This window comes from Tauraco erythrolophus, chromosome 3 (genome assembly GCF_009769465.1).
Source record: "Tauraco erythrolophus isolate bTauEry1 chromosome 3, bTauEry1.pri, whole genome shotgun sequence".
Lineage (NCBI taxonomy): Eukaryota > Metazoa > Chordata > Aves > Musophagiformes > Musophagidae > Tauraco > Tauraco erythrolophus.
In genome coordinates this window covers 31,227,012-31,238,519 of record NC_141467.1, presented here as the reverse complement: position 1 = coordinate 31,238,519, position 11,508 = coordinate 31,227,012, and the positions used below count along the sequence as shown (strand labels likewise).

The following is an 11,508-nucleotide window of genomic DNA, read 5'->3' as shown; positions in this document are numbered from 1 at the left end:
ATATGCTGCGTCTCCCATTCAGAAGAAAGAGGAAGATCCATCTGAGGGTTTTATGGTAGTGTTACCAATAGCTGATGAAATGTTGTGTTAAGCTGTGAAAGTAAAACTGTTTGAGTAGCACAGTGCCAGCACTGAGCTAGTAGAAATGTTGTGGATTCCAGCCCTCAGAAAACTTGCTCAGACCAAGCATATTATAGAGGTGCTTAGACCACCTGTAAAATGTTGGTGGTCACTCTCATGCATAGACACGGAGGTCTGGTGTATATCAGATGCAGGAGATTTGCTCCTCCCTAGATTGTTTGCAAAAAAACCCCCAAACATTTGATGCAATGTGTCACAAATGTTAGGTCTAAAAAAACCAGACAGAACAACTACTATTTCCTAATTCCTAGTAAAACTGCAGATGCTTCCTTGTTAAATAATTTGATGCCACAGCAGGTTCAGACAAGACAAAATTCTCCAGCTGGTCTAACCAGTCTTGCTCTCCACCTTTCAATGACACTGCAAATTTCCAAACATTTTCGGCTTCCAGAGACTAAAGCAGGGGAAGGGATGGGAGATTGTTGAACGGAGCTGCAACAGGGCTGCGCTGCTGGGATGAGGATGTGAACCGAGCTGCTGGACTCTTTCAAGCTCTAGCCCTTGGCAGTCGCCTTCCGGAAAAGTAACGAGGGCGCTGGGAAGCCTCTGCCCGCACTCGGGAAGGACGGGATACAGGACCTCGAAGACACTCCCACGGCCGCTCCGCCGGGCCCTGCCGCCGGGGGGAGCGCGGCCGCCGGCTCTCCCGGAGCAGAACTACATTTCCCAGCACCCTTGCCTGCCGGGCTGGGCGCACGCCCGTGCCCGGAGCTGCGCGGCGGCACTACAGTCCCCGGCAGCCCCGGCCGCCTGCCCGCGCCCTCGCCGGTGGCGGCAGCGGCGCGTCGCCCCCTGGCAGCGGCGGCCGGAGCCGCGGCCGTGCCCGGCGCTGCGCGGGAGGGGGCGGGCGCCATGGCTGACAGCGGAGAGCCCCCGCCGCAGCCCCTCCGGGCTCGCCGGCGCAGAAGCGGCGGCCGGGCGGCTCCCCCAACGCGGGTGCCGCCGGGGTGGAGGGCGCGGCGGCGGCGGCCATGCCGCGGCTGCCGCTGGGCGGCCCGGGCGTGGCGGCGGGGATGTCGCTGCCGCGGCTGGAGAAGCCGATCAAGCAGGCCTTCTACAACACCGGGGCGCTGCTCTTCGCGGGGCTGTGCTGCGGCGCCGCCGTCCTGGTCTACTTCATCCTGGAGGCCTTCCTGCGGCCGCTGCTCTGGGCTGTGCTCTGCGGCACCTTCCTGCACCCCTTCAAGAGCTCCCTGACGGCGCTGGGTCGCCGCTGGCTCGGCCGCCTGCACCGCTCCCGCACGCCCGTCCTGCTGGCCGCCCTCCTTCTGCCCATCTGCTTTGCCAACTACGGCGTGGAGGCGCTGGGCGAGCAGGTGCTGCGGCGGCGGCGGCTCCTGCTGCTCCTGGGCGCCGGGGGGCCGCTGCTCTACGGGCTCTACTGCCTGGGCAGCTCGCTGGGCGTGCAGGTGCTGCTGGCCCAAGCCGCCCGCCTCATCTGCCAGGGGCTGGACTACTTCAGCAGCCAGTGGGTGAGTGCCCGCCGCGGGCGGGAAGGGGCTTCGGGGGTGGCCGAGCTTTTCTAGGGGGGCGGCGGGCGCCAGCTTCCCCCGCCCCGCCTCGGAGGTGCGCGGCCCACCGGGGAGGTGTGGGGTGTGGGATGTGGCCCTCGCCTCCCTGCCGCCTCCGGCGGGCCGCGGCGCTCGCCCTGCCCGGCGGCGGCGGCCGCCGTTCGGCTGCCCCGGGGGGGCGGCTGCGGCGCGGCGCCGGCCGCCATCTCACTTGTTGCGCGGCGGGGGGCTGGCAGGGCGGCGGCGGGGCGGGGAGGCGGCGACGAGGTTCGCGGACCCAAAGGTTTAAAATCACGAGGCGCCGGTTTGAAGTCGCCGCCGCCTTTTCTTTATTTTTTTTTTTTTTTTTTTTCCCGCTAGCGAGGCGGAAACTCTCCTGGCAGCACGTGGGGGTGGGTTTCGGCGGGCGCTGCCCGGCGCAGGGCACTGACCGGAGGGCGCGGCAGCGCCGGGGATGCCGCGGCGAAGCGGCGGCTGTCGCGGCATCGCGGCGGTGTGAGGCGAACCTAGAGTGCCCTTTAAAATCCGTGTGTTAAACGGCTTCTAAAAAGCTCCCGAGTTCTAACCCGCGGCGCGGAGAGGCGTTCTGTGTAACGAAGCGGGTGCTGCAGGAGCAGGTGCGTTTTCTCGGTCGATGTTTCGTGTCTGTAGTTTTTGAGATGCCCCGGTTTTGAGATGCTGCTCAGTCAAAGATGTTTCAAGTGAGGTCTTGGGCAAACTCGGCTCCTGTTGAGGTGTAAGATGTGTATGAAGTGGTGTGAAACAGCAGCTCAGCTCCCGCAAGTGACTTGGGCAGGAAAGGCACATTAAGGCTTGTCTCTCAGTGTACTGATTTATTTATTTTTTTTTTCTTCTTAAAGTATCAAACGGTGCAAACTCAGTTTGAATGTTAAGAAGTAAAGCTGTTTGTTTAACTTCCAAGTGTTACTTTATGGTAATAAAGATTCTGGGAGACTCTTTTTCCCTTTGTTGTCTTCGGTAGGCAGACTAGTTAAAACCTCTGGCAGAACTCATTTTCACTTTGTTAGTTATAATTGAAAATGCAAAAGATACTACATAACTGAAGTAAACGGATATGTGAAAGCACGGAAGATCAGTAAGTTGTGCTTTTATTAAGTACTCATGTACAACTGGCCTGCTCAGATTGCTTGATGTTGAAGACTCTTTTTTTAAGCCACTTTAAGTTTTTTAAATAAACAAAACAACACCCCCCCCCCCCCCTTGGGTGGAAAACGACATGCACAGTTGGTTTAGTGGGGATATATGAAGATATAAAACTGAAGAACTACCTAAATCTGATTGTCTTATGTGAGCAAGAGAGAGAAACTGTCAAGAAAAAAAAAAAAAAAGAACACTCTAGCAAGCTTGTCCAGGCTTCTGATCTTAAATTACACGTGTTCTTTGACTACTCATTTTATTCTTTTGGTGGAACTGATGCATGCTGATATCTTAAACACAACTTTGGAGGTGTATACCAGAAACAAAAAAATAATAGTTCACCTGAATGTCCTGATGAAGGATATTTCGAGCTATTTCTAGTGAGAATAGGATGGACTGGAGAATGTGGTTTGTCTCCTGAAGGTAAACTTTGGTAGAAGAGATTTTCTTGACTTTGTATTCTGAAGTGTTGTCATAATCTGGGAGATGTCAGGGGAGGTGTGTTTCTGATCTGTTTTGTCCTCAGCGGTGTAATGAAGACTGATTAGACAGAGACATGCTCTCTCTCTTTTTATAAAAAGGCAAGATGTGACTATCTTTACTTTCAGCTGAGTGGTGGAAGAAACTGAGCATGGCTTGGTACTGATGGGAAGTTTTAATTAGTTGCCACACAATTTACTTGATAAGCTTAAGGCTCCTTTGCATTGGCCTGCCTGTTTTATTTTTGAACAAATCAGCGATATTGCTACGTTTACTGACTTGGCTAAGTCCAGTCCTTAATTCAAACTTGATTAATTAAGCTATACTTACACTGGGTGAGTATAAGGGTACTAAGGGAAGCTGCACTGATTTAATCTCACAGCTGTGGTTGTAATGCGTGGCTGAATATCTGCGTGCTCAGGGCAGTTTTGTTTAGCAGTGTCTGATAATTCTGCTTTGCACCCGTGTTTCAGATATGGCACTTGTATTCAACGAAGTGCTGTAAGATTTGAACTGGGCAGAAGACAGTAAGCTCCCAGAACTCTTTTGACTTGAGTTCCTTGGGAAGATTTAGGGTTCATGTCGAAATAACTGACCATGGGCTTCCTTAAGCAAACCAGTTGCAGTAGCTTTCTAAGCAAGCTGCCTGTGCCTTTCTTGGGCTCCATATGAGAAAGAAACTGTGGGACCTCCCTTTATAAATAACCTCAAGTCAGCCTGGCATCATCGATACACTTTACAGTGTTTTCCTATTCCAGGTTTTTGAATTTTGCTGTTACCTGATTTGTATTATCTCAGAGCTGTAGCAGGATAACTTAGTTTTATCCATGCTGCTGAGGAGCCTTGAGTTTCGCAGTTAATGTATCCGCTTTAACTTTAGTTAAGGATTTTAAAGCTGTTTAATTGCCATGTTATATTTCAGGACTCTGTTTGCATGTGTACAGTCTGCTTGTTAGCTGCACAGGAATTTTGGATATTACGAGTCAGTTTGCTCCATTGTACTGTTCTTCTCCGGGATCTGAATCTTCCATGGTTCCTTCTGCATGTTATCTGGCATGAAGATTACAACTGGTTTTGTAGATACTATGCCATAAGCAAAAGTAATGGCAATTTCATTTTTGCACTGTTTCTTTCGGCAGTCTGCTAAGCCAGTCTAGATTTGTGTTTTGAAATGTTTTGACACAGAATAACTTAATTAACATAAAATAAGTACATTTTCTCCTTAGGCAGCAAGGAATACTTTCTTGCCTAGAGTATAATATATAAATCATTTATTAAAGCATAAAAGGGATGAGCAAGGATGTCTTGTTTTAAGCGTAAGATCAGTATCTGACTAGCATAAAATATTTGTTTATGATAATTTTCCTCTTGTGAACTATGAATGTCTGTGCTCCAGCCACCAACAATTCTGCCTTGGGCTGTGAAGCTATACAGTGTAATTACTCTTATTTGGAGCTTTGCCCCACCTGGATGGCCCTGCTGCTTACAGAGGGGAAAAGCATGCATGGTTGCCTTCTCCCTTTCTGATTTGCTCTGCTGTGCTAAGAAGTGAGAGGACGCCTATCATTAGAATTTGGCTGAGAACTATTAAGGATTTTGGAGATACCAATTTGATGTTCTCTAACTACAGGTATTTTTATGGTATGCACTAGGCCATGATACAGAGACAGAAATTCTCTTCAGTTCCAGAAAAAAATCTTCTCCAAATGCAGCAATTGCATGTGATAATGACATAGCGAACAGTATCTTGGCGTCAGTATGTTACAGAGCTTTCTTGTACTGTTGCCCTCAAAACTGGGAAAGCCATTCATGGTGTTGATGAATGAAGATTTGCAAGTGGCTACATTCCTGTCTATGGTTCTTAAGTCACACCTGCAATCTAGGAACTAGGAATGCTAGATACCTATGTGATAGGACCATTTGATAGGTGATTACGAAGCACTGCATTTGAAGAACAAGTGCAAGATCTTAGGCTAGTCTACAACCATCTTGTTCTCACTGTATCCTTTTCTTTCCCTTTGTGCTTTACAGTCTCTGCATCATCTTTGAAGAAGATTGCTCAAGAAATGTAGTAGGCTGCTGGGCCTTAAAGCTAGGAGCTGGTTGTAAATTCCAAATGAGTTCCTTGCTCTGTCTTCAGCCTTCTCTATGGGTTGTTTGCAGGAGTCTTACGTAGGGGACGTGCACTCTACATGAACTTCAGTTATATATAAGAGGGAAGGTGAATGTTTTTCTGTTTGTGTTTTTTTTTTTTTTTTTTTTCTGGAAAAGTAGGGGAGTTTGTCCCGTAGCAGACTGTATACCCTTACATGTTTATATGCTGTGGCAATTTCAGCACAGTTGCCCTTGCAGTTAGCATACCTTCTGAAGACTAAGCCTGGGCTGCTTTGTCGTCCTAGTTTTGTGAGAAGTATGTTTGTATCCAGCACCGTATCTAAGATACGGGAAATTCTTCTGTTTTGTGGAAAGAGTTCAAGCTACTTTAGCCTGACATTTTACCTTACAGTAATAGACAGGAAATGCCAGCTATCGGTTGTATTCTCCTTTTTTTTTTTTTCTTCCAGCAGGGTTCACATGTTCATATTTATTTAGAAAATACTTTGTAGCTCACATCAGATGGAATGAATTGTACAGTTGCTATACATTGACTCTGAAGTTCATCTTACTAAATTAAATCTGATATAATCATAATTGGCAGGATTCTCTGGAGTGAACTTGGTTACAGGACTGTCAAAATCTTTCTTCCATTCCCAGTCTTTCTTCCTTGGTTTGTCACAAGTTACTGGTTAGGGTCAGAAATGTGTGCTCATATGTATGTGTATGAGTGTATTTTTTTATATCTCTGTACTAAGTGTAAATACTTTTGTTCTAAGGGTTAGCATGGAGTTGAAGGACCTAATCAGTCCTTCCCTTGCTGCAGTGCTGGGCAAATCTGGAAACACCATTTGCCATGACTGCTGCCTTGGAAGATTGTCAAAGTAGGTGTTCTCTGTTTTGGCCAGTCGACTGTCTGCTTCCTCTCAGGGAAGCTATCAAAGACATCCATCAGGAAAACCCGTTTGTGTTGGCACTAGATGCCAGCAATCTCTAAAGTAACCCTTGCAGAACGAAATTCTCAAACTTGCTTCTTGGCAAACGTTTTGGGTCCCAGGCTCTGGGATGCTTTGCTCCCACAGTGCTATTGACTATCACCTGTGGAGGTGTGAAAGCATCTACATTTTGTCAAGTTCACCTGATGGGGCAATTTCTCTTCTAACAAAGGAAAGGGTTAAATTTGACTATAGTGTTGGAATAACTATAAATGAGAAAAACACAGTTCTGATTTTTGAGGTGCATATAATTTTTATTTTTTGAGTGTTTCTGACAGGTTTTTTTTTTTCCTTCCCTTTCTTCTTAAAGCAGGCTTGAAGGTTTCTAAAACTTTCCCAGCATAAAAAAAACCCCCGAACCAACTAACCAACCAAAACAACAACAAAAAAACCAAACCAAAACAAAAATCACCTGAAAAAGTCCTTAAGTATTCTTTCTGCTGTTTATAATAATGTTTTCATTATTTGGTGTCATGGCTAATAAATCATACAGCTGGATACTGACTATAAACACGTCTTACCAAAACCACAGTTTTTAGTTTGTTTTCACAACTTGGTAGAGATCAACTGTGTAGAGACCACATGTGACCTATTTGAAAGCATGATGAGGAGGGACAGGGATAGACTGAGATGTTGATAGTGTTTTCTTTTCCACCTTTGTTTTTCCTTTCCACACTCACCCTCAGTTTTGGGAGAACCTGCTGTGAGGTACCTTTCTTGAAAAGACTTAGGAGCTTGTTTAGATTTATATGCATGAACTGCAGCCCCAGGCACTAAGCTGATGCTAGCCTTGAGCCTAATGATATATGCTACCTAAATTTAGTTATATTTTGGTATTTATATGTATTATTTGAACACAATGATATTTCTTTTTCTGCCACTTCTGAAAGGAATGATTTTTATGGAACTGTCCAGCAAAATTATAACTGTGCATTCTATAACCAAGCAAGAGGATGAAGAGGTTGCGTATGTTGAGGAGCCATCTCTTGTGGAAGTGTCATCATGAAACATGTCAGGAGTAGTACTCTGTCTGCAGGGAGAGAATTTGATATGCTCTGAAAAACCTCTTTTCGCAAGTGAATCTTGAAAAGTTTGATTTCCGAATAGCGTTTTTATTAATGGAGTTTCTCAGAAATAACTTTTATATTAAGAAAGGAAAAGTGAACTAAAGGAGATGCATTTTCAACATCTATAGCTGAAGTCATCTGTATATCTTAGATTTAATGGATTTCCTTAAATTCACAGCGTAGGAAGCGTTGCAGGACACATTGAAAATACTTTTAACTTGTATTTGGCAGTGTTTATTTTGATGGTCAGTTCCCCCTTGCCCCAGCATTCCAGTTACAAGTTCATATTGTTGTCCCTTCAAAAAGGGGTAGTCTTGCTAAACACCAGGCTTCTGTTTCACAGATACATGTCATGTTTGGGGGTCCTAAAAGAAACAGAACTGGTATGTTGTTGTAGTCCTTTGGGTTTAGGGCTAGGAATAACCCAGTCTGTTGGGTTTATGCTTATTTGTATTCATTTAGGAAAAGAAAGTGAGGCTGTCATTCACACGCTTGGGTAAATGACGGCTTCCTTAGTGAAGGGAAGAGGTGGCTGAATTTGCTCTAATGTAGACAATAGCATTATATGTGTGATTAGTTGGTTTGGGGTTTTTTTTTTTGGTTTTGTATCTGACAAAGGTGTCTCCATGCAAAATGAAGGGCAGTTATACTTTCCTCATTCTGCCAAACTCTACACGTTGTGAAATGTTTCCTCTTGTGTACTGTCAATTATACAGTAAAGTCACCTGAAATTAATTTTACTTCTTAAAACTGGAATGACAGTGACAATTTCATAATTCCTCACCTGCCTCCTTATTGTCCTTTTTATTCTTTAGAAAGCCATTTTCTAATGAACAGACAAAGAAAGCACTGTGATGTTCATAATGGCAAACACAATTTGGCTTTTAGAGATGCATTTTATGCCTTGTGTCGCTTAGTTTTTCCAAGTCCAACATGATTCTGCCCAGCTTTTGCAGTAGATTCGTTTTCCTTTGCCAGCCTGTGTTGCCACTGAGGAGGAATAGGTAGAAATAATGAACTGCTGTCATAAGATCACTTCTTCAACCAGCTTCACTCAGTGCAGCACTGTCTTAAAAGTTGGCAAAAGTGCCATGTGAATGTTTGGTTAATGTTTTTAAGGATTTCCTATTTTAAGAAAAACTTTTGAAAATCTGTATTTCAAAATGAAAATTTTTTTTTAAATGTTAAAGGGAAGTGGTGAGATAGTTAGGATTTTTATCATAACCCTGAAACAAACTAGAAAATAGGAAACTGTTTGAATTGGATCCATATATTCATCATCTTTAAATATCTCAATTTAAAAAAAAAAACCACAACAAAACAAACCCTGAAAATCTTTGCAATATCATTTTCAAGTGGAAAATAGTCTGGAAAAAAACCCCAACGCTTTGAAATGGCAAAGCTACAACTGAAAAATGAGAGTTGAAACACGCCATTTGGTAGGTCCTGACTCATTAAAAGCTGGAAACTTTTGGAGGGTTGGCAGGGCATATATCAAAAGAAGTAACTGTTGGTTGTTCTACTCGGTCTTTGCTGTTTACCATGGGGTGGTTTACATGACGTATAGAATCATAGAATGATTTGGGTAGGAAGGGACCTTAAAGATCATCTAGTTTCAAACCCCTGCCATGGGCAGGGAAACCTTCCAGTAGACCAGGTTGTTCCAAGTGTCATCCAACCTGGCCTGGAACACTTCCAGGGATGGGGCATTCACAACTTCTCTGGGCAACCTGTTCCAGTGTTTCATCATCCCAATGTAAAAAATTTCTTCCTTATATTTAATCTAAATCTACCCTCTTTCAATTTAAAGCCATTGCCCCTTGTCCTATCACTATGTGCCCTTGTAAAAGTCCCTCTCCAGCTTTCCTGTAGGCCCCCCTTTAACTACTGGAAAGCTGCTGGAAGGTCTCCCCAGAGCCTTCTCTTCTCCACGCTCAACAACCCCAACTCTCTCAGCCCGTCTTCATAGGAGAGGTGCTCCAGCCCTCGGATAAAGTAGGTAGGAAGTGTGTTCACTGCTGGATGTTGAGTTGTTGGGAGGCCGTTCCAAAGAAGGCTGAGTCCTTCCGACAGCTGTGCTACCGAAGAGGAGCTGTTCTTGCTTATCCCACTTCTCACATATGCTTCAGTTGCCCTGTTATCGATGCTTGTCTTACCTCTGTGAGCCTGTTTAGCTATAACTGAATTAGATTATAAGCTCTTGGGTTTTTTTTTCCTGGATTTTTTTTTTTATTAGTTTACGGAGCTTGAGCTGGCTGGCTGAATGTTGAAGCTGGTGTGCTGAAGGGGTGGGCCTGCCTGGCTGGCAGTGAGAGAGAATGAACTGCTGCTTTCAGTAGCAGTGAGCTATTACATGAGCTCATCTGTAAAACCTCTCCCTTAGAGATTAACTTGCTGATAGGAAAAAAAGGGAGTGAACTGTGTATATAAAAAAATTTTACTCTTCAATATAAATCAATATAAATGTTGTCAAGAGTTGAGTAGTAAGAAAGAGTTTGTTCTCATCGAAGAATGATGCCAAGCCAAAGAGTGTTTCAGATTTTCAAATTCTCTCAACTTTAGCTAGAACTGGAAACAGACTTTCAGTAACAGTGGTGATATGGTCATGCTGATAAATCCTAGACTTTACAACACTGAAATTTAAAAGAAAAATCAAAACAGTGAAGCGGATGCTTGAGCTTAACATAAAAGCTGCATCTTTCTGTGGTGTCATTTTCCTCCAGTTGGCAATTTAAAGAGAACTGAAGCCCTTCAGACTTGCCGACATGTCTCTAAATCTAGCCTTTTAAATTTACCACTGTAACCCAAAAGTGGATGCTGAAATCCATAAAGTTGCACTGCAGTCTTACAGCTATTTATTCAGGGAAGCAGGAAGTTTTACTTTTTATGTCTAAAAGCAAAACAACATTTTGTTCAATTTGCGAACAAAAATTTACATTTACAAAATGCAAAGGAGAGGAGAGAAATGAGGTCTTTGCTGTTTGTTCAGACAATGAAGATGAGTGAGGGAAGGAAGAAGAAGGAAAGTTTACAGGATTAAACCATCCTAAAAATCTGATATATGGGAGTTGTGCGTGTCTGTAAATATTAATTGTGATCGAATAGGCATTTAAAATATCTGAGTGCATGGTGAAAGGCATGGTGAAAGTCAGGCATCTGCAACTGACTTCAGCTTAATAAATAAATAGTTTATGGCAGCTAATGCGTTCTATAATATCTGAAGTGTGTGTATGGTTAGCTGTATACTCTTATAAATCAAATTTATAGGCGTTTTGGTTTAGCATGGAATTTGTATCCACTCTAGTTTCAGTGCAATAATTACAGTAGCTTAATTTTAATGAAAGTAGGCAGTATTTTTTATTCTTCACTTCCATGGAGTCAGTTGTTGAGATGAACATGTAATAGTAAAGAGGCTATTAATATTCTCATGCTCTTGTAGCCAAAACCTTTGGAAACTATTCAGAGAAACAGTGGGAAAGGTTACGTAACATGTATTTAAAGGGTTAAGGAAGAAAAAAACAGTAGGCTGTTGCCAAGTTAGTATGGGATGAAATCCTAGTCCGTGTCAATTTAAGTTAATTTGCTTTGTCAGTTGCTTTCAGCTATGAATTGTTGGAAGTAGGCTACCCTAGTTCCCATGCAGTGTATTTCTTGTAGCATAGGGAAGTGCATGGCTATAGCATTAACCGATGAAGAACCGATGACTCCATGGTGTCACTGAAATTAAACCTCTTGCACCAGTCAATTGACTGCATAGGTTTTTTTGCAAGGCTTCAGGATTGTTATTCTTTGATCTCCGAAACAAGATGACTTGTTTATTTTAAAATAAGCTATTTCTCTCTATTCAGTAGAAGTAAGAAATACTTTTGCTTGGGTCATTTGCTAAGCTTTTAGAAATGAGAATTGATGAATTATTGTAACTTACAACACACAAAAAAATTACTGAATCCTAAACCCCGAAATACTCGTTTTTGGTTCAGCTACATGCGTGGTGGCTAAAAGCAGTTCAACATGTTTTGCTTTGTTGGCTGTTAAACATAGGCTTATGCCCTGTTAGCCTCC

General features: G+C 43.9%; 1 protein-coding gene across 2 annotated transcripts in view; it reads left to right on the top strand.

The window, feature by feature from the left end:
* The first annotated feature begins 1,139 nt into the window (after positions 1-1,139).
* TMEM245 (transmembrane protein 245) overlaps positions 1,140-11,508 on the top strand; it is a 115,923-nt gene continuing 105,554 nt past the window's right edge. Inside the window, exon 1 of one of the 2 annotated variants that reach the window (XM_086609108.1) lies at positions 1,140-1,613. In XM_086609108.1, the coding sequence (XP_086465234.1) occupies positions 1,155-1,613 (459 nt within the window). In that variant the 5' untranslated portion in view covers positions 1,140-1,154. The remainder of the gene's footprint in view (positions 1,614-11,508) is intronic. The other variant, XM_086609107.1, reaches the window with a different exon arrangement.